The sequence below is a fragment of the Myripristis murdjan genome, chromosome 18 (genome assembly GCF_902150065.1).
Source record: "Myripristis murdjan chromosome 18, fMyrMur1.1, whole genome shotgun sequence".
Classification (NCBI taxonomy): domain Eukaryota; kingdom Metazoa; phylum Chordata; class Actinopteri; order Holocentriformes; family Holocentridae; genus Myripristis; species Myripristis murdjan.
Genome location: NC_043997.1, coordinates 21905845 through 21929994, shown reverse-complemented (window position 1 = coordinate 21929994; position 24150 = coordinate 21905845). Strand labels below are relative to the sequence as shown.

General features: G+C 40.2%; 1 protein-coding gene across 2 annotated transcripts in view; it reads right to left on the bottom strand.

Annotated features, from left to right (window-relative positions):
• The window catches only part of mllt3 (MLLT3 super elongation complex subunit), a 58003-nt gene that overhangs the window by 23119 nt on the left and 10734 nt on the right, over positions 1 to 24150 (bottom strand). For both annotated transcript variants that reach the window (XM_030076680.1, XM_030076681.1), the window contains exons 3-7: positions 8883 to 8965; positions 8432 to 8575; positions 6401 to 6439; positions 4538 to 4666; positions 228 to 803 (exon numbers count right to left, since the gene is read on the bottom strand). In XM_030076680.1, the coding sequence (XP_029932540.1) occupies positions 228 to 803; positions 4538 to 4666; positions 6401 to 6439; positions 8432 to 8575; positions 8883 to 8965 (971 nt within the window). The remainder of the gene's footprint in view (positions 1 to 227; positions 804 to 4537; positions 4667 to 6400; positions 6440 to 8431; positions 8576 to 8882; positions 8966 to 24150) is intronic.

Here is a 24150-nt window from a genome sequence, read left to right as displayed (position 1 = left end):
GAGCAACAATCATCTCCATCCTGCCCCCTCACACAGCAGTGACATCAGCTACTGTGCTCTTGGGACTTAATGGCACAAAGTTGACAACTGCCAATGTACATTATTCTTTCGTATTCCCCATAATTCATATAGCGGCTAAGTCTCCATCCTGCACCGTCCATTGCGCTAAAAAAATCTTTCATCAGATAACTATTACAACAAACGAAAAATAAAGGTGCTCCACTTACATCTGATTTGGTGGACATCTCCTCCACGTCAGAATCGTTGTCCACCAGCTCCTGAAACGGAGGGAGCGTCGACACTTTTCTGCGCTCGGCCTCTTCGCCCTCTGGCCGCAATTTGCCTGGCCGCATCTGCGATCTATCTTTCAACAGTTTCTTATCCGAATGCTGGGCATCTGACCCAGATGTCTGCTTCCCCGATAAATCCACATATCCCTTTTTACGTTTTTTGGTCACATGATCATCACTGTCAGGGGCAGAGGGGCGCTTGTTGAGCCCTGTCCCGTGGGAGATCCCCTCAGTTCGGTGCTCCTTGGACAAGGACTTGGGCTCTTTGAAGCCCATCTTAGGATTTACATCACGAAGTGGCTGGTTCTCTTTGGGTTTCCTGGAGGGTTCTTTGGGGGCTTTGCTGGGTTCCCAGCCACAGTCTCTGAAGGCACTTTTGGGCTCTTTCAAGTCTTTTGGAGGCTTCTCTTTGTGGTCCTTGGAGGGTTTGTGGAGCTTGGAGAAGCTGCTGCTGTTGGTGCTGGTGGTTGTGGGGCTGGTGAGAAGAGTGGTACTGCTTCCTTTGGAGCCATCCTGTGGGTAAAAGCCAACAAATTAAACTTGATGCTGTTAATGGAAGAACACATTCTAAATGATAAAGGACTGAAAAACAAAAGCTTCTGGTTTGGTTTTTATTTACTTGGTCATTTATTGCATTGCAAGCATGACTTACGAGCTGTATGATAGCATGTTGACAAAAGCAATAAGGGAAACCCTGAAAAAGGCCAAGACATTCTACCAACCTCTAAGGGAGCTGCAGCTAAATTAAACAGAACCTCACTGGGCATAAAATAAAATAATACTGAATTAAATTTAAAAAAAAAAAAAAAGCTAAAAGAATTATCACAAAGGGAAGAGGGAAATTCCACTTTAGAACAGCAGGCAAACTTGAGAGGGCAATTTCATAATTAGCCAGTAAAAAATGCCAATGTCTGATGAAGACATGGGGGTGTAGAGCTGTGGTAATTAAATAAGTGAAGCAAGTGGGGAGTTCCAAAAAATGACCCTAAAACAATTCTTAAAATATGGAAATACAGCTCAAGTACAAACAGGATGTCACTTTTGGTTGGGATCCTTTCATTTCTAATAAAAAGTTTGAATCTTATTTTACATGTTCACAATCAGTGCTTCCTGATTATATCATCACTTTGTAGTTCATATTGTGTTGTTTACACTGACATACTGCACTTTAAAATGGCAGTAAACTAAAAAGTACATTTTTTCATGAAATTTTTTTTTTCCAATTGTCATCGTTGGGTATAGAAATCATAATCCAACTATGAGAATCTGTGCAGAGAGAGGCTTGTCAGTTGATATCTACTGACTCAAACAAGCAGTTTTACTGGGGATTAAGAGGTAACTCTCACATGGAAGAGTGGGGGAAATACAATCAGAAGTCTCCCACCTCCACTGATTGACTCTTCAACTGCACCTGCTATCCTGAGCTAGCTTCAACACACTAAAGCCTATTAACAGTGACTGTTAGCTTGTTAGCACGGCACGCCGAGGATTATATTGGACAACTAGAAGTGGCGAGAGGTAACAAAGGCTTTAAATATGGAGCTGGATGGAGAAAGAGATGGATTTTCTCACTTGAATTCTTGAGCTGCAAGCCTCAAAATGTAAGATTTTAGCCAGTGAACTCTCCAGCAATGTTAACTAGGAAAACATTTTCTATCTTTTTGCTGCAGTGCCATTTCCAACAACTGAGTGGTTTTCACTACAGTTGGTTGGTCTTGCCAGAGTCATGATTATAATGTTACTCTAGGGATTACTCTACTGAAGAATATGCAGTCTTTAAAACTCTGTTTTATTACAGGCAGTGACTTTCAGGAACTCTTCAATCTTGGTGTATGATGAAGACAGTAGTCAAGAATAATACTAAATAATGAAAGCCCTGTTTTTAACAGGGTTTACCAACCCTTTAAACTTCGTGTAGAGCTTTTCAAATAGATACTCTCCCAACAGCAAAGTGACCAAAACCTCAGTAGCTAGGATACATGGTCAAACGAGCATTAATCCTCAAGCCTTTTACAAAAGAGAAAACGAGCACGCCACCCTGCAGTTCGGCATTACCATCTGTGGAAAGAGGTCCATTCTTGTAGATGAAAACCTAAAAGGGTGTTCCCGGTCTCTATCGATGGGCTTAAAGAGCAAACTCAGGACTTCTTTTGTCCGCCAATGTTGGGTGGGGTGGAGGGCCTTTTCAACAGCCACACATGTGCAATCTTAAAAGTGGTGCGAAGGGCAAGTGGAGATAGAGGAGGAAATGTGTTTGTTCTAACGACGGGGGTCGTTTGTCCCAGGGTCGCACCTCTAGCCCCCTTGTCAATATTTCATCAATGCAGTAAAGCCATTAAAGCAGTCTAGACGGCGGGGTGTGTTACGACTCTGCCCAGCCACCTCTAAAACCTTTCATTTTGCCTATCTGCTCGTGACCCCGGGACCTGCAGGATGTAAAGCTGCCGGCTTCACTCTAAACTCCAGCATGCTCCTCCACCTCAGCAAACCTTCAACTCAGTTCCCTCCCATGGCGGCCCAACAAAAAAAGCTGTTCATCTCCCAGAGGTTTAGTGCTCTGGAAGTGACACACAGCATCTATACAGCCATCATCATTGGACCGATCACAGACACGGCACTTTTATAACAAACCTTTCAGATACACACCAGAGGCAGGCTGCTAGGTGACCCGAGAACATGCAAAATCAGGAAGAGGCTTTAATAAGAACAAGCTGGAGTGGATGTGAAGGCCCACGATAATGACACACAAGCTGCTGCAGCTGATGCTGCAATGTCTGCTTTCTAGGAAGGTATTATTTTCAAGTAAACAATAGAAATGGACTATTAAGCCTACCACTAATTAGGAAGAGGGGTGAAAAAAATGATTCAATTACAGTTTTTTTCCTTCCAGGTTTTTATATTGGCATGCTGACCCTGAATCAATAGTGTGTCTTTAATCTAAGTCAAAATACAGATTAAAAAAAAAAAAAAAAAAATCAAACAATATAATAATTTTAGTATAATTCAGGTAAATTACAATACAATAGTTGCACAAAAACATACAGAAAACACATATAGTATGTGACATCCTACTGATGTCTTATTTTATTTATATTTCATTATCATTGTACATTATTTTATCTTTACTGTACTTATTCAATTAGTTAATTATTTAATGTTTACAATTTTATTTTTCATATTTATAGATGAATTACAATAATTGTAAAATATAAGTAAGTCCTGTACTTTGTCCAAAATTGCACAATATCGAATCATAATACTTATATAAACACATATATTAAATTTAATACACTGCATCGGCATGGAAGTATCACAAAATTAATCTTATTGGGGAGTCCCTGCTGATTCCAATCCACACTGCCGTCTTTAATGACAGTTTTTTAATACTGTGTTTTGTCACAGTGTGTAAAACCTTTCATTAAATATAATCTCATAATTCAAAACCACACAAAAAAATCCTTCAACATGTGGTAATGTTAGAAATTTACAGGAAAAGCGTAATGTGTTATTTTGCCATCGTGTAGTGTTGGACAATGATGCTAGAATAGTGCTGTGTGTGTGTGTGTGTGTGTGTGTGTGTGTGTGTGTGTGTGACCTCCTGCTCCAAAGGTAATTCATCACACAGTGTGTTTAGACTGGAAACTGTTTCCATGTGCAATGGGCCTCTCCTAACCTGGCTCTTAAATGACACCATTTAAAAGAGACTAAAAATAACATGTAATGGAAGCAACATGCCAGTTTATTGACAGACATGATTTAATGCTGCGGCAGATAATGCCTCAAGTCACCTAGCTGTGGTCAAGAAGACCAATGTTTTGCTTTAAAGCCTACTATCATGTTTCTCTCCCGTCTCTCTCTCTGCTGATTGTTATCTAATAACAACTGGAGTAATCCTCTCTGAGATTGTATTGTATGAAAACTCTTCCACATACACAAGGTTTTGGAGGGGCCTTAAATCAAAATTATGGGCGTCTAGAAGCCCACTCGCAGATGGAAATGCACAGCAAGTCTGTGTGAGTCATCGAAATAAGTGCCTGTGCCTGAGCAGCAGCCAAGACTCCGCTTCAGTCAAAGTTGAACGGTCTTTGAAATCCACCGAGTTTAAATATGTTGGATGTCTTTGAACCTGCCAAATATGTGGGGATTAGGGCCCAGAGACTTTAAAGGGGTAAAAAGTCTCTGGGGTGGACGGGAGGCAGCAGAGGGGGGTGTTCAGCTCCAGGCTGTACCTGGAAACTCAAACTGACCTTTGACCCGTGGAAGCTCTTGCTCTTCTTTGGGTCGGAGAGGGTGGATGGCAGTGAGCTGTTGGGGAGCGTAGGCAGCTTCAGGTGCTGGCCGAACAGGGAGGTAGAGCCCTCCTGCATTACCATCACCTGCCACAAGAACAACAACACACAAGCCACAATGACGAGAGACCGCTTTCAGTTTAACCACTTCAAAACAAGATGCATTCATGGATGTCGTCTTGTTCAGAATGACAACCACATACAGAGACCCCTCAAGAAATCTGTGAGCGATTGACAAATGTAAGCATTCACCAACAGGACCATCACAACAGTGCCTCGGAAAACGTGTGCATGTTTCATATTAAGAGCTCCCGTCCTGCTCTTTCAATGTCTTTGAGTTATCAAATGCAACCACTGCCAAACACAAAACCCTTACAATGTCCTTAGTTTTTACCTGAAAACATACCACACTTGTTAATAAGTACTAGATTTAAAGACTGAACCCCTAAATTTTAATTGAAGACAAATGACTTGACTAAATTAAGGTATTTTTCAGGGGAAATCTCATTCTTTGTTCTAACTGAGGGACAATCAGGGCTTTCCTTTCATATATCATTTCAAGGATGAGTGTAAAGTATTTAAAAATACCTCAACAGATATAGTGTGCTGAAAATATTTTACATCAACTGAACTTCTTGGGTGCATTTTAGTTCAGAATTTCTTAATCCATGCACAGAATCCCATTCAGATTCCCAATTAAGAATATTTTGAAGATGTAAAATTAAGGCATTCTGTTTCCTAATGCAATAATCAAACATATTCAGATTAAAACCAATGTAATTTATGTATTAAAATAACCTTGGTTATTTCAAGCAGGTACAGTATGAACTAAGAGTAGGTTTTGTTAGATTAAGGGGAGACTTAAGCAGTCTAATGGATTAACGCACTGCTGCCTTCAATGCCAAGAGCAGCAAATGTCTACAAAGCACACATTCAAACATCTAAATTTGCCTGTTATTGCTGGAATCCCTTACAGTCATTACATGGCTAGTATAATGGCCAGAATGTGCAAGTAAAGGAAAGACAACACAGCTGCCTCGATGGGTCTATATTTGAGTTCATGTCTGTGGTGGAACGAGGTGCACGAAGTTCAAAATCCCAGCCAGCAAAGTACATCAAGGCAGAGATGTAAGCACAGCAATCACGGCACATCAGGCAGTTTCCACCAACTTTAATTCTTTGAAGCCCACAAGCCCATGGGCAGATTTTTTGACCCTCTGAACAATATTTACTTGCTTTTTTAATGTTGGAGTTGGCAATTTTATTGTAATTTTTATTTTTTTTATTTTAAGTATTTTTTTAGGCTACTATCTCATTTTTTTTTTATTTAAGTTTTTCCAAATTTTTGGCTGAGTTTGTGGACATTTTCTTGACCATTTTTTTGTGCTCATCTTCCAGTGGGTTTTGCTAATTTCCTTTTCCCCAATGTTTCTGAAAGAAACTAAGTGACTCTACTCAGGTTTCAAAGTGTTAAAAAAATCTGATCATTGATGCTGAATCTAAGTATTTTTTTGTGTGGTTAAATGCTTGAGAGAAAAAAAAAAAACGTAGGGAAAAGAAGCCAAAAAAATTTAATAAATAAATAAAAACAAATTATTAAAAAAATAATAAAATTACCACACACCCCAAAAAATTAATTAAATTAAAATCAAATAAATATAAAAAATGAAGTGATTTTTGTTCAGAGAGTGAAATAAAACCATTCAAAACAAAGGCTCACCCACAGGCTCCTGGGTTCCAAAGGATTAAATATACAGTCAATACAATACATGTGATAAACGTGTTTCACACATTCCCCCCAAAGAACGTCAGAAATCTTACTTTTGAGTCTTCTGAACTTCTTTTGTGAGGATCCCGTTGCTGTTAAGAACAGAGACATTACAAGTCAAACAGGGATCATTTGCAGTTGAGATCTTTACCATCCTAGCTGGGCCAAGGAAACGCAGCTTTTGCCAAAGAGTCGCTCTTTAATTAAATGAAGTCTGAGTGTGTGTGTGCCTGTTGCCAAAAGCATTCACTCCTTTTGAAAACCCTTGAGGCAAATGTACAGTTTGTGGATACAGTCATGAACAAAGCAGTAACTCATCAGGTGCTGCTTCACTGTGACACACTGGGGGGAGGGGGGCAATATTCATGACATTGTACAGTACCAAGGCCATAGACCTTTAAGTAATGAGAATCTACCCCTGACAACTAGGAATGTAGGTTTCGACATGGTCTATGTCAGCACTTGAGTCTTCCTCGAGGCAAAGAAGGGGGCGGAGGGGAAAGTAAATACAGAGCACTTAGCTCCAGTCATAAAACCTTCCAGACTGCAGGGGTCCTCTGGCTGGGGGCCAACACACTGCCTGCACCCGCCACAGAGGTAGCAGCCAGAGGTAAACTGATACCACTTTATCAGAAATGGTAGGAGCATGGAGGACTTTTTTGAGTAGATTGGGTGATATGAGTACTGAGTTCCAAATGCTACTCGATATACAGTCATTCACGCTGACTGCCATGAGCCTGTAGAAAAAAAAAAAACAGAACAAGTGCATCGTGTTCTGACAGAACAATCCTCAATGAAATAAAACAATAATCAATGATGATGAAATACAAAACCTGCTAAATTCTTTTTCTTCTTTTTCAACATTTGTCAAACAGCCAAATGAAAGACTATTTAAAAAAAACGTACTCAGTATCGGTTATTCAATGTAGGTTAATAGATGAACATTCAGAATAGGATGAGGGACATTGTCGCTTGTTACACGTAGTAAAACAGAATGTCATTTAGTTTTTATAGTCAAGGCTTCTCTTCTAAACACCGGCTGTCCTGCAAATGAACTTCATGAATAGCAGTATTTCAGCACTTCCATGCACAAAAAACATTGCAAGTAGTGCCATGACAAATTGGTATTTTGGTGACAAGTTTTGCCCGTTCATGTGGTATTTTGCCTGTGTACCTGGCTTGGCGCAGAGGTGGGAGGAGTGGTGCACCGAAATGGGAAGTTTATTTAAATGAAAAAGTATAAGACGTTGCTTTAAAAAAAAAAAAAAAAAAAAAGTAATTGCCATAAGAGCCCAAGGACCACATCAAATCTCGGTGCAATGTCAATTCTGCCATTCCTGCATGACGCACGCTGGACAAGTCAGGTGGCACATTACAATACAGTGCTCTCAAAGTCAGTGTGTTCTTTGTACAATATAGGCTATACAGATTTTGCAGGATGCAAACAGGAGCTGTAAGCATGGATTACATCTTCTTTACTGCACTGGTTATGTTGGTAGCTTTTTTAAGAATAAAATTAATCATGAAATGCATGTCTACTAGTTTCATTCATCTATTCCTCTGATATAATGAATTCCAAGAAGATCATAGTTCATTTCCAAACCCCTGTATTGTATTCCACTACACCCAGCCCTGTAATGCTTAGTGCATGTGCATGTACACCCTCACTGACTATGCGCTAGGACACAGCACTAAGCACTGGTCTTTGCGATTGCTAACTTGGTAACTAAAATAAATAAATAAATCAAATTAAATTAAATTAAATTAAATATGACTACTATGCTAAATGTCAATTAAGGAAGTGCTTCTAAATTTGGGCTGGTGCACCTAAAAATTTGTGTTGGGAGCAGCGGTGCTCGTGGAGCCCTGACTGTGGTGCTCCTAGTGTGGGACTGTACAGGAGTTTAACAGAATGTTGCTGGAAAAAGCACGCAGCTCAGCCTCCTTTGCATAAATAAAGGTTAAAAGAGTGTTTCCTGCTTCAGGGGCTGCAGTGCAAGGCGTCTGTGTTGCATTAAGAAACGTCACTCACTCTCCATAGCTTGCTACCCCCATCTCTGTACGCCCCTACACCCCTAACCTACCCCTCCGGCTTTCAGCAGCTTCCTACGAAACTCCTCCGTCGGGTTGTTGAAGGTGAGCTTCTCGCAGCGCAGATGATTGACAGGCGGGTGGCCCTCCAGGTGGAGGAACAGGTCGTAGTCGAAGCGAACTTTCTTGGGTTCTTCCTAATGGCACCAGCAGTCCACCCGTAGAAGGGAAAGAGGAGGAACAGTCAAAATCCCAGGGCATCAGTATTTCACCATCATCAAATCGATGGTGAAATCACAATAAACAGTCCACCTTCTTTCACAATTCTCTCACATTTGTTCACAACACTATTCAACCCAATCCAGCAACAACATGGTCTCAAGCAAAGGTGATCCTAAAAATTTTTTACTGAAACATGATAATTCAAACTTAATTTGCATGCTTGATTGCTACATTGAACAGCAATACAGCTGGCTGGGTGTTTGGAAGAATTGTTAAATGTACCTTATTTCTGAAGTAAACTTCAATAGGCAAGATGAAGCCTGCGTATCCAGACTCTTCCACTTTGTAGGGTGGATCCTTGCACACTGCAATGAAAGAGAAGAGAAAATTAGCTATTCACTTGCATTATAAAAAAAAACCCCACCAACCTCCGAATCAAGGTGACTGATAAACACCAAAACTGGCACAATCTGAGCAAATTAATTCAGTTCTACAAACTCATAGCAGGTGCCAACAGCCTGATCACCCTTGAGTGTGTATTAGCAGTGTGCATGTGTGTGTGAATATTAGTGGTGTGTACAGGAGGAAGGGGGCTTTCATGAATACAGCATAATCAAGACCATTTTATCATGACATTTAACATTTGTGGAAACTGAGGCCTGCTGCGAACACAACCATCCGCAGACAGACCCAGCTCCGAAGGCAACACCCATTCATAAACACTAGACTTCTTTAAATACTTGTCCATGAAAATGAGCGGGGGGGAAAATGCATGAAAGGATATATGACTGCTGCCTCTGCTTCAGAAAAGTCCTTCAGTGTGAAACCTATCGTGAACAAACCTGGAGCTCTGTTCTCATGGGATCTCATTAAGGACGACTCCCATTTCCGTCTCCCATCTTGATGCATCAATACCAAAAAAAATTGTGGCTTAAATTAGAGCCAGAGATCTCAAAGCTTGGGAATCCAACCAGTTCTTGGCGAGATATCTTCCTTCCCAACAGGCCTTTCAAGACAAACAACCTGTACTAAAGCTCAGGTGCTCTTCCCTGGAGATGCCTGTCTGCCAGCCTTCATCCCAGAAGATTTTGCAGAGAACAGTACCAATTAAGTCCATGTATGTGGTGAATGTGTTTACTGATAGAACAGCAAAACAACAAGAGCCTTGCATCTATCTTTGTGTTCCCAATTCTTGGTTTTGGTTCACCTTCAGATAAACTCTACAATGCAACTTGCAAACAACAGTCTTACAGACATAACATTTTCATCAAATTAAGACGAAAACAACAGAAACACAATTCCTGACCTCCTCCTGACCTTCGGAAGTGAACAGACATATGGACAAACTATTTTTGATACCAAGCACAGTAGAACAACTGAAGCAAAATACAAGAAGCTATAACAAGGAATGTAGATCCATCTGTGTGTAAAGGCCACTGACAAATCAATTAATGAGGAATTTACAGAGGAAAAAAATGAAAAATTATTCAGTAAAATCAAAGTAAAATTTGGTTTTTATCAACTAACATGTCTTTTTGTTGAAAAAACAAAAACAAAAACTAGTCCAAACTTAACAAAATTCAAAATGTGACCAAAATTTAAATGCATTTTAGAGAAAAGACTAGGACTAAATCAAAATTGGCATCAGAATCAGAATTTAAAGTGCAACAGTGATCACAACTTGACAGTGTTGACTGAAAGGAGGCTGATATTACCAGGGCAGCTGACAATCCATTGGATGTTTGATTATAATCTTGAAAGGAAACAGCTAGCTAACAGCTAGCTAATTATTCATTAGGGTTAGACCAATATCGGTCTTTGAGGGCTGATAATAAAACACAGATGTACAAAAAAAAATAAAATTTCATTGCAGGTTTTACAGACCATTTTTCTGTAGCTCTGCTACAGTTCTGTAGCTCTCCTCAGAAGTGGACTACCTGACTGGCTGATATTTGACGCTTAATCAAATGCTAATATTGACCTCATAATATTATTCAACAATTCATATACTGATTAGCAAGAATGACATTTGAACATGGAATTAAGAATCTGATTCTCCACTCAGTGCACTTTGAACTGCAGTCGTTACCCCACCATTCAAGCTTTGAGTAACTGCTTGCAACGCCTCGCGAAAGATTTTAAACATATATTTTTAATGAGTGCGCCTACTTTCAAAAACAAGTATTTGAGTTTTTTAAGCCTGTAAAAATGGCATTCAGGTCAGTCCTGACGACTACTCAAGTAAACTGCAGATGCTCTAGTTGGACTAAACAGCGTCCACGGTGAAAAGAGACAAAGAAATGACAAAACTCCTTGGAGAATAATGAGCTCTTTGCATTGAAGAAGCTCTTTGCATTGCATTTGTGTGAAAAATCCAGATAATGAAAACAGTATTTTTCTTGCAGCTGGTCTAGTACAAAGTTAATTTTACCTCACCAAGACTTTACATCATGTTCCAGGCCAGTCTCATTCAATATGTGAAATGAAATGTAATGCTGCAAAGCTTCTACCTATATTCTCAGTAAATTACATGAATCAATATTTTATGAAGCAAGTGAAGCAGATCCATGTGAGGACGTGCAGTGGACCAATAAGCCAATAAGGACTTTAAGGTGGATATTGTGTTTTTTTTTTTTAAATCTACTTTGTGTTTTAATGTGTCAGTCATTTCTAAGTTTGCAACATTTTATTGAAAACCTGTCTTCTACCAATGCCAAAGAACTTGGAATTGTCCCAAGTGATCTTCAGCACCAACAAGACTTGACACTTCTGCTCAAGCTACATCAAGCTAACAGTCAACACAGGAAGCCATGATCTCTCATATTACACTTTGGCCCCGCCCCCTGCAAGGAGCAGGGATAACAGATGCCTGGGTTGGCTGCGCTGGGGTCACCCTCATCGTTGGGGCCACGGTGTCCAAAACCCAATAATGCTGAACAAATATTATGGGTCATGGCTAATTGTGGGCCTGGGTCAGATTCCGTTACACACAGCTAAAAGGGTCTATTCACCGCAGTGTCTTTAGACATAGCTGAGAGGGAGATGAGCTCAGCCACCCAAAAACACAAGAGAAAAAAAAAATCCACCTGCGAGGGTGATATTGGTTTTATACAGCATTTCTGCTTTATTTGACAGTAACAGTGGAGAGAGACGGGAAAGACATGCAGCAGAGTGTCTGGGCTGGACTTGATCCCAGGCCACTGCAGCCTAGCCTTGGTGTTACAGGTGAGCCCTCGTGTGCTCCAATTATGATTCTTGATTCTTTTTTTTAAACCATTTATTTGGCTCCACCAACACAAATAGTTCCCTCAGAATTCAAGCGACTGAAATGTTGCTAGGCGACACAAACAATTTCCAGACGGCACACTAATGTTAGCTTGCTACTTGGTGTAGGTCGACACATTAACACAGGCTTTTGATCATATACATTTATTTTGCCTTACAGAGAAGGCTTTATTTTGGCTTTTGTCCAGGGTTTGCTGATGTAATATGAACACACCTGGAGATATGTACATAAGTATGCAGGCTTCTTTGCTCCCCATCATTCTTCTCTGACAACCATTCATATTTTAACTCTAATGTTATTTTTGGAAATATGTCTATCTTTGTTCTGTCATGGTGCAAAGTTCGTTATGGTGTAAATCACAACCGTTCTTCAGCAAGGGTGGTCATTCTGTTGTCCTATGATCTATGCACAGGATGTGGAGCATCATTCAGCCTGTTCTTGAAAGCCTATGTCCTGCCTTCAGTTTATCCTGTGAGTGTCCAACTGTCACGTCCATAAACAAGAGGGGAGACCAGTGACTTGTAGACCACGATCTTCACACGGAAGCTGATGACATCGCTACTCTGCCTGCTGGTAAATCTTGTCATGACTGAGGTTGCAATACCAATTCTTGCTTTAATTTCTTTTGTAGAGCTCCTGTCATTACTCATAAAAACCTGAGGTATTTGAAATCCTACACTTCTTCCAGTTTTTGCTCATTCATCCTGATGCTAGTTGGCATTGCTGATTGTGGCTGTTGGGGAGAAAATTGGGGGAAATGAAACTCCAGGCGAACAGCAGGACAGAGAGAGAGTAAGAGAAAGAGAATTCTAGCTTCGACTGAACAGAAGCAATTTGCCAGGCACAAGTTAGCTTGCCTGGAGGTTTCCACACATGGTACTTTGTTGTCCAAAGAGCTGCCTGCAAGTCAACGCTTACAACCCCTCATCTTAACCATAGCTCTAACCACCACCACAGACTGGGAGGCAGCACGGCTCAACAGGCAACAGTCAAAAAATGCAGGAAGCAGCAGCATCCAGGCTTCTTTGCTCCCCCTCCTAGCCCTCTGTCAACCATTCATAATTTAACTCCAATGTTATTTTTGGAATTATGTTCATCTTTGTGCTGTTGCACTGCAAAGTTTGTTAGAATATAGATCATGGCAGTTAAGATAATTAAAGGTTATTACGGGTTTAAAGCGAAATGATACATAATAGTAAAATGTCAGAGAGCCGTTATACTCTAAATCAGCACTCATGGAATGGTACTGTGTAATTAAATCACTCAACAGGAAATATAAAACCCAATAAAATGTGTTGATCACAGTTTGATGGTCTTTAAGTGTGTCATGGTGTGAAGTGTTCAGATTATGTGAGTTCACTTCAACCCCTGCTGTTTTGTCTCATAGTCTTCCTCTCCTTTGGGTCTATTATTTATATCCTGCAGCAGTCTCTGCTCCATCTCTTAAGTTTCAGAGCACTCTACAGTGAGCATATCCAATTATTCACAACTATCATCTGACATGGCTTTTACTCCCTACACATATTCAAAACTGTAATAAATAACATTTTCTGCTTTAAAATACCAATAAAGAAGATAAATTGTACATTATCAGTCAGTGTGTGACCGTGTGTATTCATGCCTACACTGTGGGGCTGAAACAGCCTTTTAACGATCTTGGGAACATTCTGGGGCATATATCACTTGCTGTGTTTTTGTATGAGCTTGGCCAGCAAAGGTGTGAAAAAGAAAATGCTATAAACAATAACTCCTGTCATTTTTCAGCTATAGGATTCCCCAGAGTCATATCATCATCATTTCTGAACATGATTCTTATTTCCATTCTTACAGACACAAAGTTCTACTGTATGTTCCTGTAAAATCCAATGACTCACGTATCCTTGTCTTGACTGGATGACACCAAATAATCTCAGCTGCAGTGCCCCAGTCCAGATTAAAAACGAAAGGTGAGTGTGTTTTTGCCATCAGGGGCCTCTGAATTTCTCCAGAGAAGATCTGCCTCTAACTCAAACTCATACTAGAGATAACCCCAGAGGTTCTGTAATGCAACAGAAATTCAATTTTTCCTTTTCCAGAGACATCTGATGGATCTGATACAAAGAGGAAGACATTTTTTGTGTAGACACTAGATAAACCCAGCAACTGTGAAGCAGGAGTGGCTGCAGCGTCTTGGCTGTGGTTCAGTAGCTCAGGTTGAAAAGGTCACTGTTAGATGAAGGAGCATCGGCGAGGCAGAGATGTACAATACACTCATTGAGCTGTAACAGAAAACTTGCCAAAGATTACAGTAGCTGCGGAAGAGGAACAGGGGCCTTGCCTTTTATTGAGAATGGCTCAAGCCCCACTCCCCAGCCCCCCCACCCTCTCCCCTTGCTTTAAACCAAAATGCCAATCATAGAACAATGCCAGTCACAATGTATTTGCCTTTTTCACAGAGACTGGTTTGTAATGAGGCCTAGCCAGACGACAAGCTCTACCATAAAACAAAAGAGGTTGGAAAAAAAAAAACATCCTGATGGGGTCTTGAGGCTCAAATTCAAACTACTTGAAAATTGTAGATTGTTTGAGACACCCAGCAAGCAGCTGCCTCTGATGAAGACCATGTATGAAGAAAAAAGCTTCACAACTGCCTTCATGAGTTACATTCAGAAGAAATCCAGCAGCTGAGGACTGGCAGATGACTGGTCAAGATGTGGAGGGTAATTATACCTTCTTGAAGGAAATCTAAATATGCATGTCAACTCAGTGGTGAAAAAAGCTTGTGAATTTATCCTTTTTAGAGCAGATATCATTCGGAGACAAGAGTATTACATTTCCCTCTGAGACATGATCTCTTGTTGAAATCATTTGAGATCTGCTACTGCAGGGGAACAGGTTGGGGGGGCATTTCATTATATTCATTCCAATGCAAATGCAAATTCAGAAAAGCTTTTAAAAAAGGTGGTTTTCACTGCTCAGGAAATCAAGGTTCCGTCTTCAGCCGTGACTCAGCTGGTCACTACAATGCCAGTGACTCAGCTTCACATTAAAAACAATCACAGAGCGCCTGTAAAATACTAATAGGAATTTTTTAAATCAGATGTTGGAAACTGGGACATTAATAAACAAAAGTATTTTTCCACTTTACCTATTCACATTTACTCTTAACAGGAAAATTATGGCTTTAACAATGTCTGCTTTATGCTGTTAACACTCCAATGGCCCACTGGTGGGTTGGGCCAACATACTGTCTGTCAGAGGCAGGTGAGGACTCATAATGGTAATGATATTTGTATCATATGAAACTAGACAACCTAAGGATTCTATTGCCACCACTTAGGTTGTTGGCAAGAGGGTGGAATATTGCTCCAAAGTTTTGAAAGGGTTTTCTTGACCTCTGACGTCCAGATCTCTGCAAAGGGGAGAGCCGTGGCTGCCCGGAGAACCCATTTTCATAGAGACATGCCCACCTCATGCTAATCCCATGCAGTTTGGCCCACAAACCATGCAGTCCAAATGTGTTCTTCTGGCCTGTTGTAAAATGGTGTATTTGTGCAGACTGGAGCCTTAACAGTCTTGCAGTCGCATAAATTATTGTAAATTATTAGTTATTTTTTTATTTTTTTATATATATAGAGTGATTTGAGATCGTAAGGAAGGGGCAGCACCAGATAAGTGTTTTCCTTCCTTCTGGCCCTTCTTGAATGCAACATGTGTGTTTCCTACATGTCGACTGTTTGATGTATTGTTTAGTGAGATTTTTTTTGTATCCTACATTTGGTGATCATTTTGTTGGGTCTGTTGGGGAGAAATAAAAATAAAAATAAAATAAAATAAAATCATTTGGGTTTGATGTGTGATGATGTTAGCCCCTATAGTAGCCATTTCATTGTAGCGAGACCTTTTTTTGAAACTTGATGTCACTGTATAAAATGACCTATGGTGACCTCCAGGGTAATCACAGCTCCATGAACCTTTACATCCACAGACTAGAGAGTGAAGCCGAATCAGAGGATGTCTGGATGCAATTCGTACAGAAATCTCCAGAATTCAAAAATTTGACACCAAATCAAAGCATGCATTTTTTAAGGTGTTCTTCAAGGTCTTGGTGTCCTAATGTGGTATTTAGGAGAGAATTTTGACTGTGTTTATCAATTCTTGACTGGTCAAAAATGGTTACATTTTGCACCAAATCTGTGTTGTATCAACTCAAAAATTGAGCTTAACAATTTATGACACACAACTGAAAATGTTAATGCCTATCATATGCTTCAGTCATAATGTTCTAACCTTTATACACTCTAATTAAGTAAATAAATGGGTGCTTAACCAAAACACAATGTCTATTACAGATTTATGACCATAATAACTTGAGTGCAGAGCTGCATCTTAAATCTATCTTCAGGCTGCCAGCTTTCAGATGATGAATACCAATTTATGTGGCACCAACTGTTGGATGTTTCATCTCCCCCTAAAGGAAAAAAAACTACAACTGGTGGGTGGAGGTGCTGGATTGTTACCAAAATTTTACTCTGCAAATGCCCAGTGTCTCACATGTTTAAGGCACTTAAACATGTGAGACAGGTTTTGGAACAAAGCAGGAAAGCTTTGTTTTGGGGTGAATCCTGGTCTGGGTGATTCATGTCGTTGACAGGGCCATTCTCTTGTTTATACAGGCAATCTGTCACCACCGAGCAGGAAATGTCAAGAGTGGGAAAACACTGACAAAGGCACATTTGGATGACATCAGGATGACAAGAAATTACACATCACTTCTCTAAGTGAAGCACACCATATGTGCATCCTAAACTAAAACCACACAGGTGTGAAGCCACAACCACCTCAAGGGACAAACCACAGATGGGATGGGAATATTATTGGGGGAGGGGAAGATATAAAACAAAACAAAAAAACAAAAAGGGCGCTCCATGTTCTTGATGCCAAAGGTGCCATGGTAGCAGGTCTCAGACAAACAACACACTCAGAGGGATGAGGTGTTGCTGCCAGACTCCCATTCCTCCCAGGGGACTCGCACACACACACACACACACACACACTGTGTGTGATGTGACATTTACTGCTGCATCTTCTCAAATGTTGTTTCACAGGCTCAGCCTGATAACATGACCTGTCTCCCACTCTTATGAAAACAAGTGATCACCTCTTGCCTCGGTACTCATGTTTCTTACAAGGTGGAATGCTGATGCCAAATCGAGGGTATTTGAGCAGCTATGTGTACTCAAAGTGTGTGTGTGTACTGTTAAATGCTACTGGTGGACACTGTTGCTGAAAGGAATACAAATGTTATGAAAACTGTATTTCATAAGCTCAATATCGACACTGATGACCAAGCAGGTACAGGTAAATAGTAGCTAGGTTGAACAGTCTAATAAGTTCAGCAAATTGCATCCCTTCACTGCATTAAAGCCCTTAAATCCAAGAAGAAAACACTTACATTATATTACAATATAGAAAATCTCAGATGAGTCTTATATCACAATATTGATAGAACAGATATATTGCTCGGGCCGACATCAAATCCAAGTCAGATCAGGTCATTTCAACATTTCCACTCAGACTGCAGGGAAGAAATGAACTTAGCCTTTAATAATATTTATCCAGACTTTCGTTCAAGCCAGATGTCTAGATTCCCACCACTTCCTTCAAATAAAAATGAACTTGTCTTTACCTGCATTAAAAAGACAAACAGTGCTTCTGAAAGGCAGCCCACAGTATAGTTGTCCTCTGTCAATACTATTACGCTCACCGTTTTGCTCATCTTTACAGCAGGTAATAAATCCACTGTCAGCGCCGGCCAGAAACTCATCTGTCTCCTCTTCCTCCATCATGCTCTTCAGCCATAAAGCATGAGTGAATCCCAGCAGCTGCGTGATGTCTTGACATCCTTAACTGTTCTGAATGCAGTTTCATGCCGGCTTTCTATTCCTAGTGCCTATTCGAATCTTTTAAGTCTGCACATACGATGCATGAAAAACAAGAAGCAACACTGCTCTTTCCTTCATACAGAATAAGTCTCCCAACCCTTTCCACTTCCACATCTACCTAAATTTCAAAAATAAAATAAGCACACAAAACACTACTGTTAAAAAATATACATATAAGAATGTACAAAATTGCATCAGCACTGGATTGTGCTTCCCATCTAAAGAGGCAGCGACAGCCTTGTTGATTTATGGCAGGCAGGTCAGACAGAAACAGGAAAGTCTTTGGGCAAAAATCCCAGCTGCACATGACAACAGCTTATTTCTTTTTTCTTGATGCTATTATTGAGCTGGTGGTTTGTGGGGGATTTGTGACAATCAAGCGCCTGGTTATGTGTAGGGTTACACTTCTTAGCATTTGCCAAACTGACAACAGCCACTGTGGGATTTGTAGCCCCGCAGAACTGTGGAAAGGATTTTGTTTCAAATCTATCAGCGATGAACTGCAACCTGTGATGCCTGAGCCAACGAAACAGAATTTCCACAGTCCACAATGGTATGCCTTGCTCAGATGAATGAATACCTCATTGACAGATGCATATGCTGACTGGCATTTCCTAAATTGTAAGCAAGGGCAATGTGTTCATCCGAATATTTAGTATAAAATAATCACTAGGGAAACAATTTGGCACCAAAACAGCAAACAAACAACCAAACAAACAAACAAAAAACGAAATTAAGCAAAAAAAAAAATAAATAAATTAAAATAAATTGAAAAATTACAAGAAAGCAACATTTCTAAATCATAAAAATTATTTACTTAAAATGGTCAGATCAATTATGCTGAGAGGCATCTGAACAAAGCTTTGAAACTTCTCATGACCATCCAAACATCTACATATGGCGCTGATAGTGTGTGAGTGAATTAATTCCCAAATGGGAATTAATCATTAAGCCACAGGGTAACAAATGGTGACCACAGTGAGTGATTTATTAAAAAAAAAAAAAAAAAAAAAATCAGAAATGAAAAGTGGCAGATAGCTGTGGCACAACTTTAACCTTGTGGCTTTCACTAACGAAACCTTAGAAAATTGGAGCCCACAGACCTTGTGAGTTCTTCCTAAATATCCTCCAGTTTGGTTTCTATGTTTCTGGAGGTGCTGTAAAAAAAGAGCCAAATGTTTTATGGCAGGCGCGAGTGGGGAGAAAGAAGTGAAAGACCTGCCAACAGACAGCCCATATAAACCATGCTTCAATAAACCACTTCCTCCACCCTTCTTTCATTGACAAAACCAGGGGAGAGTGAGCATTTACAGCTCAGTTCCTGTTTTTCGGCGGCGGCTACCCCCGTCTATCTGCACCTCCCCCCCCCCCCTGCCCTCCTTCTTTCATGGCAGCAGCAGCAGCCTGCAGTCTTCATGGCTCTGGCTCTTTGTGTTCCACCTATACAAGAAGGTATGATTTCTGCTGTATCGTAAAACAATTACTGGCAAAGTCCTCCAGCTCTTTGATTTCTGGGCAGAAGCTGAAAGAGGAGGAGGATGGAGGCTGGGGAAACGCCTTACAGCTGCTGGTGGTGGTGGTGGTGGGGGTAAACTCATGAGCTAGTGGCTGGTGTCGAGAACAACCCCTTTCGTCCAGTGCCAGGAATAAGATCTGCCTCGGAGGGCAGTTTCGGGAAGAGCTGAAAGAGGAATGTTCGCATTCACCAACTGATCGAATGAATTATTCACAAGGAAACAGCATTTCGATGGCATCTTGCTTCCATAATTTGAAGGATTTCCAATTGAAACAGGATGCGGGGTTGGGACATAATGAAGGGAGGGGACTGCTCAAAACATTCCAGAGTTCAAAAGTGTTCATGCGCATAATCTTGAGCTTCACAAATTCTTGATTCTTTGAATATATAATGTCCAGTCACCAGGACACAACCATGGTGTCTTAGGAAAGACAACAGTTTGACTGGCACACCATGCTGCTGCTCTGTCTGACTGCTGGCACTTCATGTGTCTGTGTGCTGGTGGCCCTGCACACAGGCACCAACTAAGCTCAAAGTAATTGAACAGGATTTTGATATAACACGTTTCTTGGTGCTTGGGTGTGTGTGTGTGTGTGTGTGTGTGTTGGGGGTTGGAGGCATGATGCAAGTGAATGGAATGAAGTTGACTTTAACCCCTTAAACTCTGACTATCCCTTAAATTTCCACTTTAGTAGCTTTAACACATTTTCTATGTTGTAGGACAATGTCAAATCCTTATTGTGTATCTGCTGGTCGCAGCGCTTCACTGAAGCTACATCACACTGATATTGAGTGTAATAGAAGCTGAAAGCCAAGATGCCATTGTTTTATGGCTGCAGCATTACAACAAATCGAAAATATCTACATGTCTTGTGCATCATTTTAGACACATTTTGCTGGAATTCTGCGGCGCATATTTGGGATCTTTGAAACCTCCACTAGAATTTCAAATAAAGCTCTGTGGGCTTGAACAAAACGCGGCCGCGCGGCATGCATTTGTAATGACGAGCCCACCAGTGAGACTGGCAGAGTTGAAGAGGTTAAAGACTGATACAGTGTTGCTGCAACCAAGACTGTAACTAAGGCCATGTTCACACAGAGACAATTCTTTTGAAAACTAAACTTTACTTATGTGTTTAAAAAAAAACCCAACAAACTATCCACACAGGAGTGTTTTTCAAAAACATCTCTGTCCCCAGAGAATGCAAAAGCACATGTTTTTGCAAAATAAGCATGAGCAAAGATGATAAGGAGTGTTTGTGGCAGTTTGTTGAAATCCAAAGAGCTAGCTTCAGATAAAAGTCTAAATCCTGTCCAAAACTGTAGGGAAAAGGAAGTGGAATGATAAAAACAAGGCTGAGTGGTTTCTATGGACAGAGGATGAGGCTGAGCTCCCAAGTCAGAAATAAATACAATAAAAATTATCCATTTTATTTATAGAGTGCTTTTCATGGTACTCAAAGATGTTTTGCATAAGTTAAATAAAAACTGTTGAAAATAACTGCATGATCAAAGTGGCGCCTGTGTGAGGTTAGTATCCTGCGGTGAGCATGCACAAAGCCATGGTGGGCAAAGAGGCTGCATGATTTCATTCCAACCAAAAACTGATTTCACTGATTAGCTCCTCCTCTCTGGCTGACAGTAATCAGTGAAATCACCTGGTATGGGTTTTGGTTGGAATGAAAACCTGCACACCCTCTGCTCTCCATGGCACACGGTTGCCTTCCCTCGCTCTAAAATTCCACAAAAAAAAAAAAAAGTAAGTAAAAAGCCTTTTATTAAAGTGGCCTTGGATTTTATTTATTTATTTTTTTCCCCTTTTTTTGGACTTTGAGTATCTGAATTCCAAAGATCACCTCTCTGCCAGTGCATTTGTAAACCAAAGTACCGTTCATGTCTTTTGGACTTTGCTGAAGTTCTTCATCTTGCAAGGATTCAGACAGGCAACTCTGATCCACATTCGACTGCCATTCTGTTCAAATTATATTAACATTACAGCAGGCGGCCTGGTGGCTCTCCTGGTAGAGCGTGGACCACAATATCAAGGCTAAATCCTTACCACAGCAGCCTGGGTTCGATTCTCAGTGGGGCCAATAGCTGCATGTCATTCACTCTCTCTCCTGCCTCTCTTATTTCTCTCTACTGTCACTATCAGCTAAAGCAGAAATGCCAAAGAAATAAACAAACTCTGTCATAAAACTCTCATTAAATGAAAATATTTGGTTAAATTAACAGTTTGATGGTGTTACCTTCTGATACAGACTTAAAGAATTGTCCGCAATTGCCCATCACAAAGATAACAGTGGTAGAGTCTCGGGGAGCTCAACCCCTAAGATGTCATACTTAAACGTGCAAAAGTAATTGAGTAAAAGAAAAAAGTTTAACTGAAACAATTTGATTTAAATTAAGCAACTTCAAGGAATAATCCTGATTGTGAGAATAATTTAGAGAATTACCATTGCAATAGTCAGAATAACTGATAATTAAAACAACAAGTGGTCACAGCCTTATAGCAGAACATGTCTTCATTTCTTTTGCTTTTGTTATGCTATAAAAGGCTGCGTTTATATGTTATGTCTGGGTATGAAAGAAATTCAACTTGGCATAGTAACTACAGTGTTGAAGTCTTATTTTCTGCCACTGTGCTGGTAATTGTCTTGGCACTGATAAAGAATTGATCTCTCTCGGTTTGATAAGGCGGCTCAGTTTAGCTGTCATTTTGGTTGGCAATGGGACATTTTCAGTCCAGTTTCACAAACACATTTGGAAATGGTGATATCTTGTCAGTAGCCTTTTTCAAGGCTCTGATATGATGGGGTTCATCCTTATTTTACCGACCAGTTTCAATTCTAAGATGTCAATCTGCCTCACACTGCCTTAGAGAGCTGCTTAACCCACCTAAAAAATTCATTAGTCTAGCTTTCAGTGGAGAGTTTTAGTGTCCCATGACGGTAAAAATGCTGCGTCAGGCATTTCCAACCTGAAAATAATCATTTTTATTCTGTCTGGCACGAAAATGGTCAAATTTTAATTCCCTGACTGGAATTAAATGGCTAATAACCAACAATTATTTGTTCGTTGCACCTGATAGGATAATCAGTAACATTACTGTGTAAATGTCAAGAGAACAATAAAGCATAAGTTTAAACACTAAGTTGAATTTAACAAAATTCTCACTGTGCCATAAGGCAGCAATGAAATTCATATTGATTCAAGAGAATTTGTATGGCTAGAGAGCCCGCACGTCAAACATGATGCACTACACAACACACAGCATCCACATTATCAGATGTAATCATCAGCTGAAGCTCCATCATTGGAGCACTAACAATAATTTCATTTTCTCATTTACCAGATAATATATCCACCACTAATATATTGTGCATCTCTAATTTAAAGATTTTGAATATCAGTGCACAGAGTCCGCTTCCTGGCAGCTTCAATGCCAAAACATCAGTATCAGTTTTCAAAAGCCCATATGAGTCAAGACCTAGTTTTCCCCTCTACAGTGCCTCATGTTTTCACTCTGGTGCCAGCAGAAAAGGAAAGGCTCTGGCAGCAACCAAAAAAAATAAAAAATAAAAAAAAAATCCCTAAAATTTGCACTTAGACAGTGTAGCTAAGGCAAACGCAGGGAACTGAGCTCAGAGGCAAGTGTCTGTTAAAAATAGTCCTGAAACTCATACAAACCTTATTTTACTTGACAACCGCAGGGGTGAAACTCCAGCGTAACTACCTTGATTCCAAAGACTTTTGATATTTGAGAATCCTAAAGCGCAGTGCCAAAATACAAGTGAAAGCAATGCAGGCCTCTGCCCTTCAGAAAAACCTCTTTCATGTCAAAACGCTGTGACCGAACAGAAAATTTGTGGGGTATTCTAGTTGCCTAAAAATGGGTGGGAGGGATAGCGAAGAAAGACTTTAATGGATTCTTGGCAAGAAATCTGGAGCTCTGAAAGGTTTCCCCAGATATTAAGAGCTAGAAATGGTCCTCAAATGCAACGACACCAACAAAAAGAGAAGGAAGGAATTATAATACAGTCAATTACACACATGTGCAATGCAAAAGTAGGTGAACATCATTCAAGTGGCCACAAGTACCATATGTACTTTTTTAATTTTAAAATACTCTTTCAGGTGTAGAAAAGCAATCTACCTAGAGTTATGTCTGTGCCTTCACTAGGGCTGAACGACATGGTAAAGAAGTCATACTGCAATTCATATTACACACATTGTGACTGAATGGATTCATAAATTTAGTAGGATTAATAACTTTTGGATCTTATTTTTACCTTTATCAAAAAAATTGCAGCTCCGGTGATTTGGATATTGCACTTGGCCATGTTGCGATTTCAATAATATTTTGATTAAGTGTCCAGGCCTATCCTGCACCAGTACTGCCGATGTTTTGGAATTTTATTCAGAAAGAGACAGTGTTAATTTAAGAGAAAAATGACCACGTGTGTGGTCAAATCCATTTTATCACAGGTAGTGACATCAGTATCATCAGAGCTCAGTAAGATAACATTAGCAAAGCCACAGCAAAGAGGAAAGGAATGCATTGCAACTTCTGAGACATATTTCAGCCTGGGGAGACGGTATATCATGTACAGGTCACTGCAGCGACTTGACTTATGTGGTATGTGCACACAAGCCACAAATGAGCGATCAGGAAGCCTGAAAAGAGGACGAGGAAAAGTTAAAAGGTTTCATGCAAGAGCTCCACAGAAGCTGGGAGATGCCCAGAGGCCAACATGTTGGCCCAATCATGAAGACATCAATCTGCGTGTGTGTGTGTGTGTGTGTGTGTGTGTGTGTGTGTGT